General features: G+C 48.1%; 1 protein-coding gene across 6 annotated transcripts in view; it reads right to left on the reverse strand.

Moving 5' to 3' along the window:
• Positions 1–1,007: 1,007 nt before the first annotated feature.
• The window catches only part of KAT7 (lysine acetyltransferase 7), a 1,354,088-nt gene continuing 1,329,760 nt past the window's right edge, over positions 1,008–25,335 (reverse strand). For all 6 annotated transcript variants that reach the window (XM_069634368.1, XM_069634370.1, XM_069634373.1 and 3 more), the window contains 3 exons: positions 23,363–23,509; positions 22,914–23,020; positions 1,008–3,175 (listed from right to left, as the gene is read on the reverse strand). In XM_069634368.1, coding sequence (XP_069490469.1) covers positions 3,074–3,175; positions 22,914–23,020; positions 23,363–23,509 — 356 coding nt within the window. In that variant the 3' untranslated portion in view covers positions 1,008–3,073. The remainder of the gene's footprint in view (positions 3,176–22,913; positions 23,021–23,362; positions 23,510–25,335) is intronic.

A 25,335-nucleotide genomic window follows, 5' to 3' on the forward strand; every position in this document is an offset into this window, starting at 1 on the left:
GAGACCGCTCCTCGGACCAACTAGTCCTGGGCAAGGCATGACCCTGCTTGGAGCTCGGCTCAGAGGCCTTGCTCAACTTGAGCCATGCCACCAGCCTGCTATACCCATCTTCCTTCGTCTTCTTCGAGATGCCCAGGCATATCCCGCACCAAACCTCTTTGTGGTCTGGGTGAAGGCAGTATACACACTTTAGATCTTTGTTCTCCACAAAGCCGTTCCTCAGTCTGCATTGGGTGCAGTTCCTGAAAAGTGTCCTTTCCTCCTTTTTCTCCTCTGTCATGTTGAGAGGGCGCGAAGTAGGCCTAAGATGGTCTTCCAGAAACTTCGACAAACAATTGCCCTTAAGGGCGCGCAACTTCATCGACAACGGGTCCCCGTTGCTGGCCGATGAAGATAGGAGCACACAGGCTCTGATGGAACAAAAAGAGAACTTTCCCATTAAAAACTTGGAAAAAAAGAACAAAGTAGCTTCGAGAGCAACTTGAGGACACACTGAAACGTGCGGTAAAAATCTGAAGATGGGTGCCAGACGCAGGGCTTAGGGAGAGGACCGTCAATGGATGGGGGCAGTATGAACCAGAGGACAGTGATTAGTTTAGAGGAGAAATACAGTTTAAAGGTGAAATTGAAACTGTTTTTTATTTTACAGAGGATTTCCAGCCTGACGATGGGGAACATTCATGAGCATGTGAATCCATGCCAGACCCCATTGCTGGAGAACAGCTATAAATACGGTGCTTAAAAGTGGGAAATGTCCAGCATGAACCACTATATGAATATTCTTACCTGTTCACAGATACAACAATGTCAATGCCTAGTTTTCAAATTTGGGAAAAACAAAGTGAAACGTTCTGTACCAGCCCAAATATTGTGACATATGAAAAGCACCTACCTCACCCAGTCTTCTGCATGGCCAATCTTACGATTTACACAAGTAAAATAATCCTCCTTCCCAAAACAAAACGATATACATTTGCTCAACCCATTAAGCCAAAGCTTAAAAAAGGTCAAGAGTCAAGCACATGCTTTATTTAGAAGTGGGCAGAGAAACTGGTCATGTCAGAGGGTTCAACAAAAGTGACATCGTCACCTCCGAAGATCTACAGAATTTGCCAAGACAGGTACACTCTCCAAAATGTTCCGATGGGATCCTGCATCACTTACAAAACAGGTTTAAGCGTCAGATGTACAATCATTCACGGAATCAAAAAAATACAAAGTCAAAAGGAGCACACCACAAGCCTAATGTCACTACCAAGGAGTAAAGAAAGTCCTGAACATTTGCCATTTGCTAAAAAGGTTTAGGAATTGGTCATGGGACAGTCCCATTTTACAAGAACAAAACAGGGTGCACTATTAACAGAGACACTCACCATTTATGATAATACCCATTTTTGGTAGATGAACACACACATGCGCACGCACACAAACACAAAAAAATGCATGCCATTTTTTTCACACAAAAAAAAAGACTTGAAGGGAAATACCACTCAATCCATTCTCATCAATCGGAACACAACAAAGTATTGACAACAGACACAACATGAAGTTTCCTACACAAATCCACTTAGTCCCAAGCCCATGCTCACCCAAAGAGTTGCAGTCATGCAGACACTCACCCCTCTTCCAAACAAAATCCCTTTAACGTTATTTTCTTAAGCAAGATGATGTACAGTTAGAATGCATCCAATGTAAGGTTCATAACCTACTAATATCTTTTCCTTCTTTTTGTTGAGTAGTAAGAGCAACACACAACCCATGAAGAGCTCTTGTGATGACACTATGACCAACTGTCCCCGCTGATGCATCCAAATATGAGAGGGAGGGGCCGAAGTTGATATATGGCCCAGTTTCCAATCGCAGGTAGCATGATCCAATGCTTAGCATCCAAAATATCTTTACCAGTGGCAGTTTCATGAACTTGCAAGCAACAAGCACACAATCCTGAAGATTGGATTCCTGAAAGAAATCTGGCTATGCTGCCCTTCAATCTGGATTGTGCAGATGGTCAGATTTTCTCATTTCGGAGCCTCACTTCCATAACGTCTCAAGCAAAATGCTTCAATTACCTGGCTTTCACAATATCTACAAATAAATCTTGGCGGGCTGTTTCCCAAAGAGTTTTAGGTAGAGCATGGCATTAGTCTCGTAGGCCTGAATTTGTGAGCTGATCAAACAGAGGAAAGCGGAAAGCTGCTCAGAACCTCAGACGGAGTAATCCCTTGGTTTGTCTCAGGTTGAGAAACAAAGTGGCAGAAGTTAAAAAAACATAACAGGTTGAGCAAGCCTGCAGATCTGACTACCAGAAACACTCAGGCTCCATGATTCATGGGCAGGTTTTAAAGACTACTTTTAGCAGCAAGTCAAAGCCCGGTTTGGAAAACATAAGACTCAGTTTCAAGGATAATGTAATACATTGATCAAATCCAGAAGAAGACCCTGCACAACTATACACCTGGATCACAGTTCCATCAATAAGGCATGGCATCTGAGCATGTGAGAACACTATTGGTGAAGTTTCAAATGGCCACCTCAGTGGTATAACATCAAAACAGGTGCATTCTGAGCACACTCCACTTCAGGACCACACTGGGAAATACTGAATTGTCAGGCAAACTTAAAACGGCAAAATAGAAAAAGATGATTGAAAGTTCTGGTTTTCATCTGCCCGTCAATCTTTTGGAAGCTCACAAGTAGCGGGTGACAAAGCTTAAACAAGTAAGATCTTGCCCAGTGACTTAAGGACACAAAATCTAAACAGAGGACACACTTAGAAGAATAACAACACAACACAGCTTTGTAGTGACAAGAACAGGAGGGTTTCTGTAAATTGAGGCAGGGCAAGTCAACAATCCTCTTCATACTCAATGGCCACTTCAGAAAGCAGGGTCTTTAAAGTCCAATACAATCCAAATCTTGAAACCTCACTGAGGCCAACACGTAACACTTCCCTGGGTAGGCAATTCTAGATTGAGTCCCAAGGTTCACAGGTCCCATGAAGGGGGCAAGTTAGCAAGCAGATTCCTACGCAGCTTATGCTGCAGAGCTGCATCAGTATCCAAGCAGTAAGTGGTTAGGTTCCCTTTGGTGGTGTCCACTTCAAACAGCTTGGGTCCATTGACTTGTTGCTGTTTGACCTTTTCGCGTCTTTTGCTGCCCATTCATCAATCAGATCCTGATGAGAGAAAGAAATATAAAGACATGGGTTAAGAAAGTGGATGTCAACACTAGTAAATTAATAGTTACTCACTGTAGTGGCTAACATACTCTTAGTCCATAGTCCCCTTTCCTCCATACTGCATGGGCGTCCCTCGCTAGGGACTGGAGACAGAACCTTTTTCACCAGAAATATAGAGGCGCAGCCCTGGGAGCATGCGCTCCTGTGACTTCGCCCACCGGCACCACACCTCAGTCCCCATTGACGCGTCGACAATAGATTTAACATTGCCTAATGACACCAGTATTATTAGGGAGGAGGATGGTGGGATGTATGGAGGAAAGGGAACTATGGACCAAGTACGTTAGACACTACGGTGAGTAACTTATAATTACTCTTACTTCCTGTCCGTTTTCCTTCATACTGCATGGGCGATTACAACTGAATGCAGCCCCAGGGTGGAGAGGTGACCCTCTTAAAGAAAACATGTTCCTTAGAACAGCCTGTCGGAAAGCCTGACTTAGAGCTGGTGCCCAAAAGTGAAATTAACACCATGCACACCTGAGTGTATCTTAACTTCTCAAGTAATTTTTGATTGTATATAGTTGTAATGTAAGGTCAAGGTGCGGGGGAGAAAGATAACAACCCTGGCATATGGGTTGTGGACAAAGTGAAAACAAAGTAAGTTCCCTATTAGGGAACTCCCGTCCCATGCACACTGTCTGAGGCTATATTGCCAAGTATTTAAAGATGAATAATTAAATTTTCATTTTGTAAATTAAGCAAAATTTGTTTAAACATTCAGTTTTTAGACTTGGCTTAAGACATCACCTAATCTAGTCATTAAGTAAAGTGACAAGACTTTTTCATTAATGTGCAAAAGAAGGCAACTTGTAACTTGATGTTTGGTTGATTCAGGATTTATTGTTCCAAACATAGTTGCCAAACGCGTTTCGAGAGATTCTCTTCTTCAGGGGGTGTTTTTTATGAAAATCAAACTTTAAATCTAGTAAAAAATAAATTATATTCTAGATTAGATGAGGATACCAATTTGAATCGTGTTGCAAATTTTCCAAACATTCGTGTTATAACATGAACCATATAAATAAAACATAATTTAGACATCTTCAACCTTTGAAAGGAACTGTCAACAAAAGACTCATCTTGTTGGAAGAAAAATGATGAACCACTAGTTAGAATAATATAGAAAAAGGTAAGTAGGTATAAACATACTGCACACAATTCTGTATCTAAGTTCATGGTGTATTCACTAATGGTAAACTAACTCGTGGGTTAGTGGTTTTAAAAAAAAAATAGAAAACAAAGAACCTGAATATACAATTAATCTACTAATACCTTTGTTGAATTTTCAAGGTGCAAGTGGATATGCTTACCCTGTTGCCTTTTCTTAAAAAGGTGGGTAAAAGGATACTCCTCCCTTCAAGGTCCGGTCAGACCCGTGATGTTTATGTTCTTGTTTTTTCAGAAGTATCTAAAACATATATTTTAAGGTTAGCCTAACCTTATTTAGAAACATAAGGAAACACTGCTGAGTCTTTTCTTGAGAATATAGTTCAAGATCTAAATAGTATTCAATTTTTAGAAGTTGTTCCAACCAAATATTGTTTACAGTGTTGTCAAACAACTAACATTGTTGTCAATCTTACCAATAAATGTTTGGTATAAAAAAATCCCTAGTAATCAGAGACTGATAGAAAAATGTCACTTACTACGTTAGAAGTAGCTCAGAGGAAAATGAGTTCTAAGTGCTCTTTGGGATACTCAAGAAATATGCACTTCTGTAGGGCTGATTCAGGTTTCCCTGGTCTGGTCAATCATTAGCCAACAGAACGCTATATCACCTTAAATATAAGAGAGAACCCTAGGTTAGAGCTCATTTGTTCCATTAAAAAGTTTAGCTAAAATAAGGATATAGGAAACTAACATTCCTGGAGAGTGACTAAAATTCTAATAGAGTACTTACTATTCAGGGGTTTTGGGTTCCTTTCCTGGTTGTAGCGTTGTCGAAGCTCTGAGGGCTGGTGCAACGCTGAATGTGTGTATTTCCCCGAGATGGCAGTATTTATGGCGTTTACGGGTGTGAAGTGATCACGTTGATTACGTGAATGACGTCACGTATGCAAGCAATCTCTGAGCGACAAGCGATTCAATTTTATGTAGCTCCTGATATAATCACTAGGAGAAAGTTAGATGTCCTGACATGATGTGAAGTAAAGTAAAGAATATCTGGTAAAAAAGGAGATGTAGCCGCATATGGTTTTGTGAGCGTGACGTCATCTCGTAAATAACGTGAATGACGTCACATTTTGTAAATACTGAAAGAATAGCAAATTTATTTGCTATTTCAGTGAATTAGTGTTGCGCAATTACAAGGAATAAAATACCCTTATTGTCATGATAAAATTTGGAGGGAATATGATGTCTATTGTCAAAAAATAGTTTGTTTTTGGCAATTTGAGAAAAAAAAAAAGAAAACTAATTTGAACGGGTTATTACCATCGTTAGTTGTTGAATTAAATTTCCTTACTCACAAAGGTAGATGAATCGGTCACAATAGGTATGGTGGGACATAATGACCATAGGGAAATATCCATCCTTGATCAGGTGATTTTTTTTTGGCAGTCGAAAAGCAGTGCAGTCTGTAATGATAGACTGCCACTGTGCAGAGAGGCAATGCAGCTCTGGTTTTGGGCAATTCAGGAAGGAATCTCTCTATCGGCAGTCCACCTAGCCGGAGAGAAGAACTTGACAGCGGACGCTCTGAGCAGGCAGAGCACAGTCTCCCACGAGTGGGAGCTAGCTCAGGAAGTCCATCAAGAGATCTTCGCCCTTTGGGGAACCCCTCAGGTGGATCTGTTCGCCACCAGCACCAACAGGAAGTGCGATCTGTTCTGTTCAAGGGAATTTCCCCCCGAGAGGAGCTCTAGGGGACGCGTTCGTAGTGGACTAGGAGTTCCCACTCCTTTACGCGTTTCCACCAGTCCCTGTTATTCATCAAATGATCAGGAGGTTGAGAAGATTCCGGTAAACCATGATCCTAATTGCCCCGGACTGGGCCAGGAGAACGTGGTACCCGGACCTTCTGGATATGTCCATCTGCCCTCCAATCCGTCTTCCACTCAAAGAGAATCTTCTCTCGCAGAAGGGAGGTCAGGTTCTCCATCCAGACGTAAGAACCCTCAACCTTCATGCTTGGCTTCTGAAGGGTTGAGGTGCAAGGATTGGGACCTCCCTGATGACGTCATGGAGGTGTTGCTTTCGGCCAGAAGGCCAGCAACAAAGTCTTTATACCGCTGCCGTTGGAACAAATTTTGCAGCTGGTGTAGAGGGATGTGTAGAAAGGGTAGGCAGTAACCCTGGGCAACTGTCTCCAATGCCCAAGCATCTGACATAATAGCCTGCCATTCCGTCAGATGGTGAGTTAACCTGCCCCCTACAGGTGTTTTGTGTGGAAAGACCTCAGAGTGGTTTGGGGGCGGCTGATACAGATGCCGAGGGTAAAGAGGCACATGCTGCTGCTGCGGCCTTAGTACTTTTGACCCGTCCACCTCAGGTGGATCTCCTCTGGCCTCTTTGAGCCAGCTGTCCTCTGCCATTCCCGAATGCGGAATAATAGCGAAAGGACTTTCCTCTCCCAGAGGTTCCTTAGGGGCGAAAAGAGTTTGGCAGATTGCAGCTCCTAAAGATTTTGCTGCTGCTTTAGATGTTTGCAACTTTTCCAGACTGTCATCAGCCTTTTTACCGAATAAAGAAGAGCTGTCAAAGGGCATATTCAAATGTCTGGCCTGTACATCTGGAGCAAAGCCAGACTTTCGTAACCACGCATGCGTGCGGATTGTAGTACTTGCCGCCATGGCCCTGCTGATACTGTCAGCGGAATCGATGCCAGTTTGAAGAGATTCGCACATGGCATCTTTGCCATTTTTAATGATGTTAAGGAAGGCTTCCCTTTCCTCTCCTTCCGGTATGCAGTCAGCCGCTGATGAAGCACACTCCCACAGTGTGTGACTGAACCTGGCGAGCGTACCAGTGGCGTTGATGGACTTCAACGCCATACTACAAGCAGAAAATACTTTTTTTGCCATAGAATCGTACCTTTTGTCATCTCTATCCTGTGGGACAGTAGGGTAAGCGGATCTGCTGCTTGATGAAGTTGCCGCTTGAACCACCAGGCTCTCTGGAGTCGGGTGTTTTGATAAATATTCAGGGTCAGCCGCAGCTACCCTATACTTGGCTGACAATCTTTTATTGACTGCAGGGATAACCCCAGGAGTTTCCCAATTTGATGAAATCTTCCTTTGTAAAGCTGTATGGAAAGGGACCACAGGATCCTCCTGTGGACCTTTGTCTAGTATGTCTGTAAGGTCATCCTGTTGCAAAAACAGGTGAAGGCACAGACCAACCCATGAATTCAATAATTCTTGCCATCAGGGTTCTATAGGGGGTTTTGTCATGTTCCCCTGTGTCTGGTTTGACAAATTCCACTTCTGGGGAAGTGTCCAGCCCACTTGCCTCATGTAATGATTCCTGTAGGCCTTTCAACCTTCTTTCCTCAGAGGTGAAATCCTCTGAAACAGGTGGTGTGGTCCTCTGCAGCCCGAAGGGTCTTTCTTGGTCAGAATCCTCCCCTTCTTCATAGATTGAAGATAATCTGGGGTACTCTGACCTCGGAAATGGTGTAAAACCCATTTCTAAAGCAGAAGGAGCCAAACTTGTCATTATTGGGCGAGAAAACGTCGATGCCGTCGACGCCGATGTGAAAGGCTTCGAAGGCGCAGAGAAAGGCGTCGAGAAAACTGGAAGAGGCCTCGAGGAACTCGAGAGGATCGGGATCCTACTCGAGGATGTCGACGATGTTCTCAGCGCCGTGCTGGAGGCTATGGGTATAACCGTTGGCTGTGAAGTAGCCGTGATTTTTTCTTTTGTCGGCGTCGACGATGGCGTCGATTCGATCGACCGATGCGTCGAATAACCCTTCGACAACATCATCGATGGCGCCGATCCATGAGTCGAAGGGATCTTCGACGACGGCGAAGATGGTGCCTTCCTACCCAATGGCCCGTGGCGCTCTCGGGTGGACTCTTGCCGGGTTCAACGACTCGCGGCATTCGATTTTTGGGGGTTTTCACCCAGGGTATCACCCTCAGCTGTCTTCGAGGGGGTCGAGGCCGCTTTCTCGAAGACGCTTAGCATTTTCTTCCTGAATTCCTCCCACTCAGCCTGAGAGCTGTGTTTTGTGGGGCAGGAGACCCTTTTGGGCAAACACAAGATGACGAGGAAGGGGATCTTCGACGTCTCTTCTTTGAGTGTCTAAATCTCGACGAGTGGTGGGAGCTACTTCGAGACCTAGAATGGGAATGCTTTCGACGGCGAGACGACGAATGCCTCGACCGAAGAAACTTTCGAGGAGGTTTTGACTGACTTGCCTCTCTCGAGCTTCCCCTTGCGCTCCTTCAAGGCTTTCGCCGTCATGGACATGCAGTCCTCACACTCTGAACAATGGTGCTCGACTCCCAAGCACCACAAACAGATCCTGTGAGGATCCGTTATTGACATTTTCTTTCCGCAGTCTCGACATTTTTTGAAGCCGGACCGCGGAGTCGTCGGTTCGGATGAAGAAGCCATCGAGAACGAGTTGGTTTTATCGAGGAAATATAAGAGGTTTATCTGACTGAACTGAGCAACGATATTCCGAGGCCCCACGAAGCGTGGAAAAACGGAACTGAACAACAGACGCCGCACATGGCTATTTATGGGCATGGTGACGTCGGCGCCGATACGGTGGCTGTCGAGGGACATCAACTCGGCGGACATCGACGCACAGCGCCCTGTACAGAGAAAAAATTTCCGAGGCCAGCAAGCTGGAGACCAATTATCAAAGATAAGGAATACGTTTGGAGGACACAATCCCTTCGAAATCCTCTATTCTTAAATCTTAGTTTCATGTCGTCATATTCTTTTTGAAGATTAGTTGTGTCTGAGGTAATTCTTTTCAATCGTAATAATTGAGTGTAAGGAAGGTTGTCCTTTAGATGTGTTGGATGAAAACTCCCAAAATGGAGTGTGTTGTTGGTGTCCATAGGTTTTCTGTAGATGCTGGTAATTGGGTCTGTACCAACTTTGTTGATATTAACATCCAAAAAATGGATATTAGGTCGGCCTATTTCCATGGTAAAGTTGATACTTTTGTGGCATTTATTTAGGTAATCGAAGAATTGTTGGAGTTATTCTTCAGTCCCCTGCCAGATCCCAAAGATATCGTCAATGAAGCGTTTCCAACAGATGTTTTTATCTTTCCATGGATCTTTGTTCAGCACATGTGTTTGTTCAAAATAGAACATGAAGATATTTGCATAGGATGGGGCCACTGCTGACCCCATTGATGTCCCAGATGTTTGTAAGTAGTATTTCCCTTCAAACCGAAAGTAATTGTTGTAGAGGATGATGTTTATCAACTCGATTGCAAATACCTTGTGGATCATGATGTTGTGGTGGTTCAAAAGGAACCATTCGAGTGCTTCTATTCCTTTATTGTGGGGAATCGATGTATATAAACTATTCACATCCAAGGTGAATAGAATCACTGATGAATTATCAATCTGAATTTCCTTAAGTAGCCTAAGAAAATGGGCAGTGTCCTTAAGATACGTTGAGGTTTTTTGTACAAGTGGTTGTAGAGCTCGAACTAGATAAATTGCCAACGGATGGAATATGCTTTCAGTCCCTGCTACAATTGGTCTGAAAGGGGGGTTGGTCTTATTCTTATGGATTTTGGGTAATGAATAAAATACCGGGGTAACCGGAAATTTGTTTGTGAGCTTTCTTTGACATCACATCTAATGTCCTAAACAACTGATGAGATTGTGAACTCTATAGGAGACAGTAAAATGTTGTACATGTGGTATGATCCATGATAACTGAGCCTTTCAAATGATTTTCATTTATGATGTTCAAATTCTGATTTATATATTGTAAGTACTCAAATTAATGAAATCTCAATCTGGGGTCTTATGCCATGCTTGAATTCAATGATCTTCATCCATGATGTTCAAACTCTAGGTATCCTTATGATAGTACTTCACCGGATGAAATGACACACTGCTGTATAAAAACTCTAAGTCTAAGTCTATCATTACAGACTGCACTGCTTTTCGACTGCCAAAAAAAAAAATCACCTGATCAAGGAGGGATATTTCCCTATGGTCATTATGTCCCACCATACCTATTGTGACCGATTCATCTACCTTTGTGAGTTAGGATATTTAATTCAACAACTAACGATGGTAATAACCCGTTGAAATTACGTTTTTTTTCATATTGCCAAAAAATGAAACTATTTTTTGACAATAAACAACATATTCCCTCTGAATTTTATCATGACAATAAGGGTATTTTATTCCTTGTAATTGCGCAACACTAAGAGACTGAAATAGCAAAATAATTCGCTATTCTTTATTTACAAAATGTGACGTCATTCACGTTATTTACGTGATGACGTCACGCCCGTAAACGCCATAAATACGGCCATCTTGGGGAAATGCACACATTCGGCGCTGCACCAGCCCTCAGAGCTTCGACAATGCTACAACCAGGTAAGGAACCCAAAACTCCCGAATAGTAAGTACTCTATTAGAATTTTAGTCACTCTCCAGGAATGTTAGTTTCCTATATCCTTATTTTAGCTAAACTTTTTAATGGAACAAATGAGCTCTAACCTAGGGTTCTCTCTTATATTTAAGGTGATATAGCGTTCTATTGGCCAATGATTGACCAGACCAGGGAAACCTGCATCAGCCCTACAGAAGTGCATATTTCTGGAGTATCCCAAGAGCACTTAGAACTAATTTTCCTCTCAGCTACTTCTAAAGTAGTAAGTGACATTTTTCTATCAGTCTCTGATTACTAGGGATTTTTTTAATACCAAACATTTATTGGTAAGATTGACAACAATGTTAGTTGTTTGACAACACTGTAAACAATATTTGGTTAGAACAACTTCTAAAAATGGAATACTATTTAGATCTTGAACTATATTCTCAAGAAAAGACTCAGCAGTTGTTCCTTATGTTTCTAAATAAGGTTAGGCTAACCTTAAAATATATGTTTTAGATACTTCTGAAAAAACAAGAACAAACATCGCGGGTCTGACCAGACCTTGAAGGGAGGAGTATCCTTTTACCCACCTTTTTAAGAAAAAGCAACAGGGTAAGCATATCCCCTTGCACCTTGAAAATTCAACAAAGGGATTAGTAGATTAATTGTATATTCAGGTACTTTGTTTTCAATTATTTTTAAAACCACTAACCCATGAGTTAGTTTACCATCAGTGAATACTCCATGAACTTAGATACCGAATTGTGTGCAGTATGTTTATACCTACTTACCTTTCTCTATATTATTCTAACTAGTGGTTCATCAATATTTTTTCCAACAAGTTGAGTCTTTTGTTGACAGTTCCTTTCAAAGGTTGAAGATGTCTAAATTATGTTTTATTTATATGGCTCATGTTATAACACGAATGTTTGGAAAATTTGCAACACGATTTAAGTTGGTATCCTCATCTAATCTAGAATATAATTTATTTTTTACTAGATTTAAAGTTTGATTTTCATAAAAACAGCCCCTGAAGAAGAGAATCTCTCGAAACGCGTTGGGCAACTATATTTGGAACAATAAATCCTGAATCAACCAAACATCAAGTTTCAAGTTGCCTTCTTTTGCACATTAATGAAAAATGAAAAAGTCATGTCACTTTACTTAATGACTAGACTAGGTGATGTCATAAGCCTTGTCTAAAAACTGAATGTTTAAACAAATTTTGCTTAATTTACAAATGAAAATTTAATTATTCATCTTTAAATACTTGGCGATATAGCCTCAGACAGTGTTGCAGGGGGCGGGAGTTCCCTAATAGGGAACTTACTTTGTTTTCACTTAGAGCTGGTGTCCAAACAGTGGTGCGTGCAGAAAGCCAAAGGGGTGGCCCAGGTAGCCGTCCTGCTAATAATCTGCCACGGACCCCGTCTCTAGAAGGCGACGACTGTGGCCTTGGCTCTGGCAGCGTGGGCATGCATGTTTGCTGGAAGTGGGTTTGTGCTGCTCCTCATAGGCCTCCTTGATGGCCAAAACCATCCACCTTGCTATAGAGGCCTTGGGTGCCCGATACCCGGACCTTGACCCCACCCCTGAAGGTGACAAAAAGAGCGTCCGACTTGCGGAAGCTCTTGGTCTTGTCCAGACAAAATTTCAGAGTGTGCCTGACATGCAGACAGTGCAAGACCCTTTGAGCATCGTCCTTAGGATCAGCAAAAAAATGATAAGTTACTCACCGTAGTGACTAACGTACTCTTAGTCCATAGTCCCCTTTCCTCCATACTGTATGGGCGTCCCTTCTAGGGGACGGGAGACGGAACCTTTTTCACCCGAAAAAAATGTTCTTCCCCTTTAAGTTTAGAGGCGCGAGGGGGCGCAGCCCAGGGAGCATGCGCTGCCCTGATTCCGCCGTCCGGCGCTACACCTCAGTCCCCATTGACGCGTCGACAATAGATTTAACATTACCTAATGACACCAGTATTATTAGGGGGGGAGGATGGTGGGATGTATGGAGGAAAGGGGACTATGGACCAAGTACGTTAGACACTACGGTGAGTAACTTATAATTACTCTTACGTCCCGTCCCCTTTCCTCCATACTGTATGGGCAATTACAACTGATTGTAGCCCCAGGGTGGAGAGGAGACCCTCTTTAAGCAAATAGGTTCCTGAGCACCGCCTGTCCGAAAGCGGCATCATATCTAGAGCTGGCATCCAAACAATAATGCTTGCAGAAAGCCGAGGGAGAGGCCCAAGTAGCCGCCCTGCTTATGACTTGCCAAGGGACATGGTGTTGGAATGTGATGGCCGTTGCCTTGGCCCTGACTGCATGGGCATGCATGTGGCCGGGAGCGGCTTGTGCTGACCCACATATGCTTCTTTGATGGCAGAGACCATCCAGAGGGATATGGAAGCCTTAGAGGCCCGATAGCCTGGCCTCGAGCCGCCAAACGTGACGAACAGGGAGTCCAACTTGCGGAAGCCCTTGGTCCTGTCCAAGTAGAATTTTAGGGCCCGTCTGACTTCCAGGCAGTGCAGCACACTCTGTGCTTCGTCCTAGGGATCGGGAAATAACGTAGGAAGGACCATTTCCTCGTTCAAGTGAAATGCAGATGGAACCTTGGGCAGAAATGCCAGGTGCGTCCGCATGACTACCTTGTCCTTGTGAAAGGTGGTATATGGTTCAGAGGTGACAAGCGCCTGAATCTCGCGGACTCCGCGAGCCGAGGTAAGACCGACTAGTAAGGCCGTCTTGATGGTGACCAGCCTAATATCCATGGACGCCACTGGCTGGAATGATTTGTGCGCCAGGACACCCAAGACTATATTAAGGTCCCACACCAGGTGCGGTCTCTTGACGGGCGGGTAGAGCCTAGCGAGACCCATCAGATGTTTCTTGACAATAGGGTTGGAGGAGGAAAGAATGCCTTCCTCCGAGTTCCTGTAAGCCCCCATGGCTGCAACATAAGTACGGCAGATGTCGACCTATACTCCCGAATGAATGAGGTGCGCTGAGGAGAGCACGTCGTTCAAACTGCAGGCCAAGGGGTCAATTCCCTTGGAGTCTGCCCAGTGGCAGAACCTGGTCCATTTGCTCTTGTACTGGGCCCTGGTGGCTTTGCTCCTGGCACCCTGTATGATCTCCAGATTGGCGCGAGAGGCTAAGGTGCCGAAGCGTTACGTGCTCAGGTACCACACTGTGAGGGCTAGTTTTCCTGGAGCGGGGTGGATGATTCTGCACCCCCCCTGCTGTGCCAGAAAATGTGCTGGGCCCGTCGGAAGGTGGCCGGCCGGCCAGCCAGCCACCATGGAGCCATCAGAATGACGAGGAGTCAGTGAAACTCTGATCTTGCAAATGACTGTGCCTCAGAGGAGTGCGCAGAAAGTCATAGGCTTTCGTGCTGGTCCACTGTAGGTGAAATGCGTCGCCCAGCGAGCCGGGGCCCTGCCCTCGCCAGGATGCGAATTGTGGATACTTCTTGTTGTGCCAGGTGGCAACAAGATCCACATGGGGACCCCACCTGTTGAAGATCTCCTGAGTAACTAGATCGTTTAGCTGCCACTCGTAATTGTCTGCTGCCAGCCTGCTGAGCCTGTCCGCCTCCAGGTTGGATTGCCCCAGGAGGTGGACTGCCGAGAGGTAAATTTCGTTTTCCAAGGCCCATTCCCACATGCTGATCGCCAGTCTGCACAGAGGAGGGGATCTGGTGCCTCCCTGCTTGTTGACCTAGTACATGCTGGTCGAGTTGTCTGTCTGGATGAGGACAACCTTGAGAAGTGGGAGGAATGCTCTGAGCGCAAGCCAGATGGCGTTCAGCTCAAACCAATTGATGTGGAATTCCTGCTCCTGCCTAGTCCAGGTGCCGTGGACCAAGAGATTGTCCAGGGTGGCTCCCCAGCCCTTGAGCGAGGAGTCTGTGTTGATGGTGGCCTGCAGAGAGGGCGGCCGAAAGGGCTTGCCCGTCCGTAGGTTGCAGTCCATGGACCACCAAGTTCGGTCCGGGTGGAGAGATGGAGGAACGTTGATCATCTCGGGTTGCAAGCCCCGCTCCTGATTCCATGAGGCCGCAAAGTGCAGCTGAATCCTTCTCATCCTTAGTCTCGTGTGCGGCACGGCTAATGAAACTGCAGCTAGTAGACCCAGGAGATGTTGGTACCACCATGCTGAGGTCACTTCTCCACTGAGGAAGTGGGCGGTGGCCCTCTTGATGGCCGAGATCTTGTCTTCTGACGGGAAAACCCGCTCGAAGCACGTGTCCCAAATGAGTCCCAGGAATGTCAGTCTGTGTAGGGAGCAGCTGTGACTTCTTGAGGTTGAGCAAGAAGCTCAGGTTGTGCAGTGTGTTCATAAGGGCATGGGACAAGTGGTGAACCGCCTCCGGAGCTGTTGCCCAGACGAGCCAGTCGTCAAGGTATGTGTAGATGTGGAGGCCCTGCGCTCTGAGGAGGGACGCTACAGCGTTCATGAGCCTGGTAAAGACCCTGGGGGCCGAGTTGAGGCCAAACGGAAGGACTTTGTATTGGAAATGGTAGCCCAGGATTCCGAACCCTAGGAAAGAACGATGGGGCTGCCAAATTGGGACGTGTAGGTACGTGTCCCTCAGGTCTAGGGAGCATATCCAGTCTCCCTTGTCCAATGTCTCCACTATGAAAGCTGGCGTAACCATCTTGAATTTTTGCAGGGGTAAGGAGAGGTTGAGGGTGGAAAGGTCCAGCACAACTCTCAGGCCCGCCTGGTTCTTCTTCTGAATGGCGAAAATCCTAGAGTAGAAGCCAAAGTCTCGCTGGGAGGCTGGAACTTCCTCCACTGCCTGGCTCTCTACGAGTGACCGGACCTCTGCCAAAAGAGTTGCTGTCCCAACCTGTGGGAGTGGAGGGAAGGAGGTAGGAGAGGCTGGGATGGGTAGGCGGTACCCTGTGGATACTACGGAGAGGATCCAAGGGTCCACGAAAATTCTGGCACCAGAAATGTGCATGGAGAGCAAGCCTGCCCCCCACCAGAGACCCGTGGACCCGAAGGGCGCGTCATGCCTTCTTTCCCTCGAAGGCTGAGGAGGGGGACTGGAAAAAGCCCTAACCCCCCACCCCTTTTTGTTGTTTGCGCTGGCTCGGAGACGGCAAGCGGTCCGGCTGCCTGGATCTGCGTTCCTGGAAGCCGTGGAACCCTCTATATGTACAACGTTTCTGTGAGCGCTGCTGAGACTGGGTGTAAGATTTGGGCGTGGTCTTTGTAAGAATGAACAAGGACTTAGCCGTTTGTGAGCTGTTCTTTTTGTCCAGCTCTTCGTCCGTAGAGGATTGAAAGAGGGCCCCCCCCCCGCACCCGCTCGAACGGTAGATCTAGGATGCGCACCTGGACGTCCGGGTTGAATTTCGTCACCCGGACCAAGGCTGTGCGCCTCATGTCCATGGCAATGCAGATGGCATGGCCAGAGGTATCGATATGCGCTACTCTGTGGATTCCATGAGGTCATGCGCCACGAGCTTGGCCTCCTCTAGCACCCGCCTTAAATCGTGATTGCCATTGGGAGGGGAGTTCCAGGAGGAAGTCCGCAATTTCCCGCCATAACCATTGGTTGGCAGTAGCCAGCATGGCATCTGCGTTGGCCTGTCGGAGGTGCAAGGAGGCGCTGGAGTAGATGATCTTGCCGTAAGCCTCCAAGAGGTTCTCCTCCATGCCTAGCAGCGCCGCAGAGGAGTAGGCGGAGGACGACTGAGGCTTGGAGTAAAGTGATGCCGCAGCGATCACCGAGGAGTGTGGCTAAGGATGGGTCGAGAATAAGAATGTGTCCCCCTCCATCTGCCTGTACTTGACATCCAGGCGTCGGTTGACCGGCTGGACTGAGTGGGGCTTGAGCCAACCCTTCTTGGCCAGGGAGACTACATCGGTTTGCAGTGGCATCTCTGCCGGCTGTTCGACCTCAGGCTGAGGGAGGCCCAGGTACTCTGCCAGGCCAGCAAGACATTCATGGAAGGCCCTGGCTGAGGATAGTGTGTCCGGATCCTCCTTCTAGTCTGTGTCCTGCGGATCCTGAGGATTTCGTGGAGGAGGAGGGGTAGATGGAGAGACTGCAGTCAGAGGCTGAGGCGGCGGTAGAGGTTGCAGAGTTGACCGTGGAGCTGGAGGCGGCGGCTGGACCGGGGTCAGCGAGCCCGATGGAGGTGTGCGGTGCCGTTAGCATGGCGGGGAGGATTTCCCCCGACTGCGTCCTTGATGATAGCCCCCCCATCTGCGGGGACATCATGAGGCCGAGGATTTTGTCGAAGAGCATCTCCTCACTGGCCGAAAACGTGATAGGGGGAACCGACGGGGTAGCGAGGGACTGCTGAAGCTGGTGCTTACCCGTCCGTATGGATGTATGGGAAAGTTGCCCTGCGCATATGATGTTTAGACTGTAGGCCACGTACCTGGTTGCGACCAGTCCCACCTTGACACTTGTTATTTGGCGAATTCATGGAATGGCGTTGGACTGGTGTTCCTGTTTGGCGCGTCGGTCATTTTGTCGAGCTGCTTGCCTGTGACGTGACGCCCAGCCCGCTGGGTCCGGCCTCGTCCAAGACTCTCGCGTGTGGATCACTGGGCTTAACCTGCTCCTCTGGTCTCGGCCCAGTAGGTGTGACACCCTCGACCCGGGGGTCGGTAGAGCTACGTTTAGGCGCTCCACCTCTGACATATTGCCGGTATTAGAGCGTAGTCCCTTGGCCATTGCGCCGGTAAAAGGGCGGGCCCCTCGGGTGTAAGCCCGGTACAAGAACCTTCCAGTCCCTCGACACTGCGTCCAGGAGGATCCGAAGACCCCTCGACCCAAGGGCCGGTAGCTGTAGCAGCCTCAGTGCACGTGCCGGTGGAAGGACCTGGCCGGACCCTCACGCGGAGGAGAGTCCAAGGGAAGGAGAATATCGGCCCTACATGGGACGATGCTTCACGAAATTCTTGAGATCCTCTGGAGGTGACCTCTGGAAGAGCTCCCTCCACCTGGCTAGTCTGTTCAGTGCCTTCGAGGACAGCGAGTCACACGGCGAACATTACTGCCAACTGTGGTCTGGGCCAAGGCAACGTAGGCAGAGGGCGTGGGGGTCTGAAGTTGGAAAGAGCCCGTTGCAGGATGGACACCTGTTGAACCCTGTAGAAATCGACATGCGCCGGGGAGGAGAGTGATGCCTGAGGATCGAGTACCTGAATGATAGAAAAGACAAAAAAAGACAAAGAGCAGAAGTATCCGCGCATGGAATGACATGGCCGAAGCCAAACCCAGGAGCGGTGGTGAATTCGGCCCGTTCCCATTGACGCAGAAAAGGGGTCTGGGGTGTGGCACCAGAGGGCGGAGTAAGGGCAACGCATGGTCCCTGGGCCGCACGCCTCTAAATTTAAAGGGGAAGAAGGTTTTTTCTGGTGAAAAAGGTTCCGGATCCCATCCCTTGGAAGGGAAGCCCATACAGTATGGAGGAAAGGGGACGGGACGTAAGAGTACGTAGGTAACACTATCTCCCCATTTAGATGGAAGGCAGAGACTACTTTAGGTAAGAACGCAGGGTGCGTTCTCAGGACCACCTTATCCTTGTGAAAGGTAGTATAGGGTTCTGAAGCCACTAGTGCCTGAATGCCGCCGACTTTACGAGCCGAGGTGAGACCCACCAACAAAGCTTTTTTAATGGTGACCAGTCTGATGTCCGCGGACGCCAAAGGTTCGAAAGGCTTGTTCGCCAGGCCGCCCAACACGATATTGAGATCCCACACAGGGTGTGGTTTTTTGATGGGCGGGCAGAGCCCGTTGAGACCCGCCAGATGTTTAACCACTGGGTTGGTAGAGGAGCCCTCCTCCTCCGAATTTCTGTAGGCCCCTATGGCTGCCAAATAGGTGCACCATGGATCCACTTGCCCCAGTGAGTGAGCAAGGTGTGCAGAGAAGGAGAGCACATTGTCCAAGGTGCACGTAAGGGGGGCGATCTCCTTAGATTCCGCCCAGTGACAGAACCTAGTCCATTTACTCTTGTACTGGCTCCTGAAGCCTTGCTCCTAGCACCCTGAATGATGTCTAGGTTCGCCTGTGACAGGCTCAGATGCTTCAGTGTGCCCTGCTGAGGAACCACGCAGCCAGGGCTAATTTCTGTGGAGCGGGGTGGAGAACCCTGCGCCCCTGCTGCGCAAGAAGATGAACTGGGCCCAGCGGCAGGTGAATGGGTGGCCTGTGCAAGAGGGTGAGGAGCTCCAAGAACCACTGTCTAGCGGTCAAGGAGCTATCAGAATGTTGCAAAGGTGACGAGATTCTCTTATCTTGCAGATCACCATGTGGACCAGAGGTGTGGGAGGGAAGGCATACACTGTCATGCCATGCCGTCCCACTGTATCTGGAATGCATCGTCTAGGGAGCCGTGGCCCTGCTCCTGCCAGGACACAAACTGCCTGGCACTTCTTGTTGGCCCAGAAGGCAAAAAGATCCACCTGCGGGACCCCCCCATCTGCTGAAGACTCCAAGCAGGACTTGATTGGTCAATTGCCATTCATAATTGTCCGCTCTCAGACTGCTGAGCCTGTCCACTTCCAGTTTGGACTCCCCCGGACGTGGATGGCCATGATATGACATGATTGGTTATAACGCGCTTAATACCCAGAGGTTTCTAAGCGCAGACCCGGGGATCGAACCCGTGTTGCTCTATGTCATCTTGCTTCCAAGTCTGTAGTTTGCAGTGCCTGAACCACCATGTGAGGTCCAGGTGAAAAGAAGGAGTAATGCTGACAAGCTCCGCTTGGGAGCCCCGCACCTGATTCCATGAGGCTGCAAAGTGCAGCTGTAATCTCATCTTGAGTCTCTTGTGAGGTACGGCCAGTAGGACCGCTGCCATGATACCCAATACATTTTGGTATCACAGGGCCAAAGTCACTTCTCGGGTGAGGAAGTGAGTAGTGGCCCTCTTGATGGCCATGATCTTGTCCTCCGACGGGAAAACTCTCTCGGAGCTCGTGTGCCATATGAGATCCAGAAAGGTCAGCCTCTGTGTAGGCTGCAGCTTAGACTTCTTGAGGTTGATTAAAAAAAAAGTTGCTCATGGAGTGTGATCATAAGGGCGGAGGAAGTTTGCTGAACCTCCTCTGGAGATCTCACCCTGATGAGCCAGTCGTGCAGGTATGGGTAGACGTGATGGACCTGGGCCCTGAAGAGGGCTGCCACTGCATTCATCAATCTGGTAAATACCCTGGGGGCTGAGTTGAGGCTGAAGGGTACCACCTTGTATTGGAAATGGCAGCCCATGATTCTGAACCTCTGGAAGGAGCGATGAGGCTGCCAAATGGGGACGTGTAGATAAGCGTCCCTCAGATCCAGAGAGCACATCCAGTCTCCCCTCCACAGTGTCTCCACAATGAGTGCTGGCGTAACCATCTTGAATTTTTGAAGAGGAAGGGAGAGGTTGAGGGTGGAGAGGTCCAACACAACTCTCATGCCTTCCTTCCCTCCGAGGCTGTTGCGGAGGAGGCTTACTGAAAAAAGCCCTTGCCCCACCACCCCCTTTGGTTGTTTGCGCCGGTGCTGACTCTGAGAATGGTCTGGACCTCCGTTCTTGGAAGACCCGGAACCCGCCGAACGCCCGCCCCTTGTCGGAGCATTGATGCGACTAGGTGTATGCCTTGGCCGTGGCATTTGTAAGGATAAAGACTTTGCAGTTTGTTAACTGTTTTTCTTTTTATCTAGCTCTTCATCAGTGGAGGAGTGAAAGAGGCCACCACCCTCGAATGGAAGATCCAATAAGCGCTCCTGGACGTCTAGGTTGAATTTAGTAGTCAGAAGCCAGGCAGTCCTTCTCAAGTCTGTGGCGATGCAAATGGCCCGGCCAGAGGTGTCGATGTGGGCCATGGTGGACTTCATGATGTCCTACGCCACCAAATTAGCTTCAGCCAGTCCCGCCTTGAAAGTGCCTGGCTCTGCACCGGAAGTTCTGGAAGGAAGTCGGCTATTTCCTGACAAAGCTTCTAGCTAACGACTGCCAGCATGGCATCCGCATTGGATTGACGAAAATGCAGCCAAGTGTTGGAATAAAGCTTCTTCCCCTACACCTCCAAGATCTTCTCCTCCTTGCCTAGCAGTGCTAAGGATGAGGTGGCCGAGGGCGACAGAGGCTTTGAGTAGAATGACGCTGCAGCGATCACCAAAGAGTGCGGGTGTGCCGACAGCAAGAGTGGATCCCCCTCTATTTGCCTATACTTGGCGTTGAGGTGCCGATCAACAGGCTAGGATGTGTGGGGTTTGAGCCACCCCTTTTTGGTCATGGCGACAACGTCCTTCTGCATCGGGATCCCCGTTCTAGCCACGGGACGTAGGGTGAGGACCTTGACAAGGACCCCCGCCTCCGATTGTTTGACCTCAGGTTGAGGAAGGGCCAAGTACTTTGCCAGACCTGCGAGCCGTTCATGGAAGGCCTTGGCTGATGATGGTGTGTCCGGGTCTTCATCCTCATCCATATCCACCAGGGCGTCCGTCTGGTCCAGAGTGGGTGGAGGAGTGATGGGCGCTGAGGGCTGCAGTGTGGAGACCAGAGCTGTAGGATACAACCGAGGCTGTGTGGAGCCGACCTGAACTGTGGGAGGCAGGGGAGCCTGAATCGAAGGACCTGGTGAGGTCAGCAGGGGCTGCACCCGGGCCTGCGGTGCTGGAGCCATAGAAGTAATGACTATAGGCGCAGGGGCCAGAGGGAGCATGTCCCTGATCACATCCAGCAGGATGGCCCCCATCTGAGGAGATCTCATAAGAGTGAGGAACTTTTCAAAGAACCTGTCCTCACAGGCCGGTGGGGTGGTAGGTGATGTTGACTGTGTAGCGGCGGCTGCTGGGGCCGGTGCGTACTTGGTCTAGCTGACTGCGAGGTAAACCTTCCCTTCGATGCAGATGGATAAGTTGTGACACCAGTCCCACCCTGTAACTCGTTCTCCCATCTGCTCCGTTCCCAGGGGCGGTATCGAACGAGCAGCCATTTTGTCTGGTGTGGCGGCCATCTTGTCGAGCTGCGTGCCACTTGCCAAAGCCATGGTGCTTGGCTTGCTGGGCCCAGCCTCCTCCTAGACTCTTGGTGACGGAGCATGAGACCTAGCCTACACCTCAGCACAGGCCTGGTAGGCGTGTTTCTCTTGGCAGTATTGCCGGTAGTGCTGCGTGTAGGCGTCCCCCTCGGACATCTGGCCAGTACTAGGGCGTAGCCCCTTGGCTGTACAGCAGGTAAAAGAACCTTGCGGTCCCTCAGCACTGTCTCCGGAAGGATCTAATGAACCCTCAGCTTGGTGGCCGGTAGTTGAACTAGCCTTGGTACCAGTACTGGTTCGAGACCCTGAAGGGTTCCTCCCGCTCGGGCGTTTCCTAGGGAAGGAGTCGCCCTTGAGGGGTGCGATGGAAGAAAACGGCCCTACATTGGGCCTTGACATATGTTTGACAAAGTCCTTCAACTCCTCTGGAGGCAACTTCTCGAAGAGCTCCCTCCACTGAGCTAGCCTGTTCTTCAGAGCATGCAGTGTAAGGGTGTCACACACGGAACAACCTTCCCATTTGTGGTTGGGGGCAAAGAGTGTGGGGATTAGACGTAGAGAAGAGTCCCTTGCAGGCTGGACACCTGCTGAAGCCTGCTGAAGTTGACATGCACCGGGGAGGAGCGTGGCGCCAGAGCACCGAGTACCGGACTGATAAAAGAAGACAAAAAGGCAGAAGAAAGCATCCGGGGAAGAGCTTGTGGTATTACATGGCTGGAGCGAAACCCAGGAGCGCTGGTGAAATCGGCCTGTTCCTGTCAACGTAGAAAAGGAGGCTGAAGTGTGGCGCCGGTGGGCGTAGTCAGGGGAGTGCATGCTCCTAGGAATGCACGCCTCTCAATTTAAAGGGGAAGACTTTTTTTTTCTGGTGAAAAAGGTTCTGTCTCCCTTCCGTTGCGAGGGATGCCCATGCAGTATGGAGGAAAGGGTACAGGACTAAGAGTAAATAAGAGATGCTGTGGCCTCATTGGCGACACCAATGTAAAGACCAACCAAAATAAAAATGCATCTTATTCGGAGAGTACCCTTTTACAAAAGCCTCCCACTTCTTCAAAGGTACCTAATCTGCTTGATTTCTGTAAATGGAGTACTATATAAATAATCCTAGATTTAGCTTTGTGCTAGTTCTTACCTGTCTCTTTAAGACCAGATGTTTTCCCTTCCAGTACTTGAGCATCTGCAACGCTTGAAGCGTGCTGACAATATCCACAGGGTTAACGGCAGTCTCCTGGCTGATCTCTATAACGAAAAAGGAGATACCCCATGAAATCCAGGAGACAATCAGTGACATATTCAACGCAAGAAAAACAATGGCAGTCAGAATATCAAGAAAGACTGCCCAATCAAAACAGAGGTGAACCTGGAGAAGCGGACCATCACACGATGCCTTGGGACACTGTGTACACATGAACAATAGCGCTAACGAGGCAAACTGTACAATACATAACACTTTTGTGCACTAGAGCTTCTCACCCGTAAAGCCTAGACCAAATGGAAAAATACAGGCAAAACTGCATTGAATTGGCAATATTACACCATCACATTTTTTATGTAAATAAAAAATATTGCTCAGGAGCACACCTTTAATAGAAATCTCTTTGCCTTGAAAATTATGAAGATAGCGGAGTAGAACTTCTTTCCAGTAACTGCGGTAACTGATGAGACCCAAGTCGGAGAGTGGCCGCTCTGGAGAGCCGACCTTTTCTTCCACTTTGGAGAGTAAATAACCTGAGAGGAGAAAAGACTATAATGAAAACCTAGTTCCAGGAATACACTTGGAAAGCAGATAACATATTAATCTGCAGGCAAAGTCCTTTTTTTTCTCATCATTAATTAAGTCAAAAAACAATAATCCCACCACTACTTTTTCATTAAAGTTTAAGTCAATCAAAAAGCAATAATACAACAGCTCTATAATCATGTTACAGCTTCGGTCCCATTTGCTGTGGCTGCCAGTGTTCCTGGAACTACCATCCCAAACAGGGAGTTGGGCAATCGCACCGCTGCCAGCAACTCAGCACTGGCTGCCTACCCTACTTTTGAGGACGATGGCAACTTGACTCTGGAGGTAACAGTTCCTGGCTGCAGTTAATTCAACTCCCATACTGGTTCCTGGTGCTGTAGTGCTTAGTGACAGCATATCTTAATTTGCAGTTAGTATAGAGGAACTAACCAGTAACAATCGTTCACTGCAACCAGGGCCTCTTAGCATGAACACAGAGGCGTTGAAACCGTGGCAATAAGCTACAAAATGTTATGCCACTCATCACGGTCCTCTGGAGAGAGGGAATCAAATAAACAGAGCAAGACTAATAGTTATATGCTGGCAAGACAAGATAGTCTTCTATTGATGCCTTGCTTTGGAATATGGCTGTTGATTTAATGCAGACCCTGTGGCAGCTGATCTCTACTGATCATTGGCATTCTTGAAGATTTGTTATGCTCATTAACTCTTGTACCACCTTCAGCTAATGCTTCCCGGGAGGCAAGTGGAAACACAGATGGAGGTTCAAGCAGCCCATTACACCTTGTTCCTCTGCATCCTGCCTTGTGCAGCCCTTCAGCCAAGGCCAACAGATCAGTTTGAAGAAATCAGCACCCCCAATTCCCATCAAATCCATTCCAAATGGGACCATGTCACTGTCCTCATCAAAAATCGACCTTATATACTAGAGGCATCCCGACCTCGAAGCCGATATGAAAGGCTGACCCATAGCTGACATTGATGGCACTGCCCAGATAGTGAGGGTAACTGGCGCGTTGGCCAGCTTTGAAAACGTCAAGGTCGAGCTTAAGGGTGCATGACCTGACAAGGCTGCCTTGGCATCGGAAACCTCCAGGCGCAACTGCATCCAGGCCGAAGCTGTACCCGCCACAGCTTTCTCAAACAGCTGGAGCATTTGAATTGTTAATGCCCTCCACTTCTCTCTCAGGGCACCTATACGAGGAATGACCTACCCTGCTCCTCTGACGAATCAGAGTCATGTCTGCGTCAATGGCTCTTTTTTCTTGTGGGAGGATGAATGGTGAGACTCACTCATCGAGTGGGACCCTTTTTGTCACCTTCTTGCTTTGTCTGTACTCCTTCTTGGCCATGGGGCCTTCAGTATCTGGGCCTGAAGACTTGGTGTAAACCAAGCCCGGAGACTTCGAAGGGGGCCACGCAATATCGAATTTCGCTGATCGTTCCCAGATAGCCTTCGGGTTCATATTCTGGCAGGAGCCGCACTGTTTGTTATCCTACTCCACCCCGAGACACCACACACAAATACTGTGTGGGTCCGTGATGGACATCTTCAAGCCGCATTCCTTTCAGTGTTTGAAACTGGAGGGTTTAGGGCCAAACAATCAGTGTCAGAAGAAAGAACTTTTCAGTCACTGAAAAGGATTGCCTTCCGAACAGCGTGCAGAAAAAAGTAATTGAGGTGTGGCAAAGTGGTGACGTGATATACGTACCACCGACCTCTGGAGTCAAGTGAAGACATAACTGAGGCGAATGACGACAAGCCACACTATGCTCCTTGTTCAAAATATTCGGAGCAGCTGGAGCTGGA

Source organism: Ambystoma mexicanum, chromosome 13, assembly GCF_040938575.1.
Source record: "Ambystoma mexicanum isolate Mex_15411 chromosome 13, UKY_AmexF1_1, whole genome shotgun sequence".
NCBI lineage: Eukaryota > Metazoa > Chordata > Amphibia > Caudata > Ambystomatidae > Ambystoma > Ambystoma mexicanum.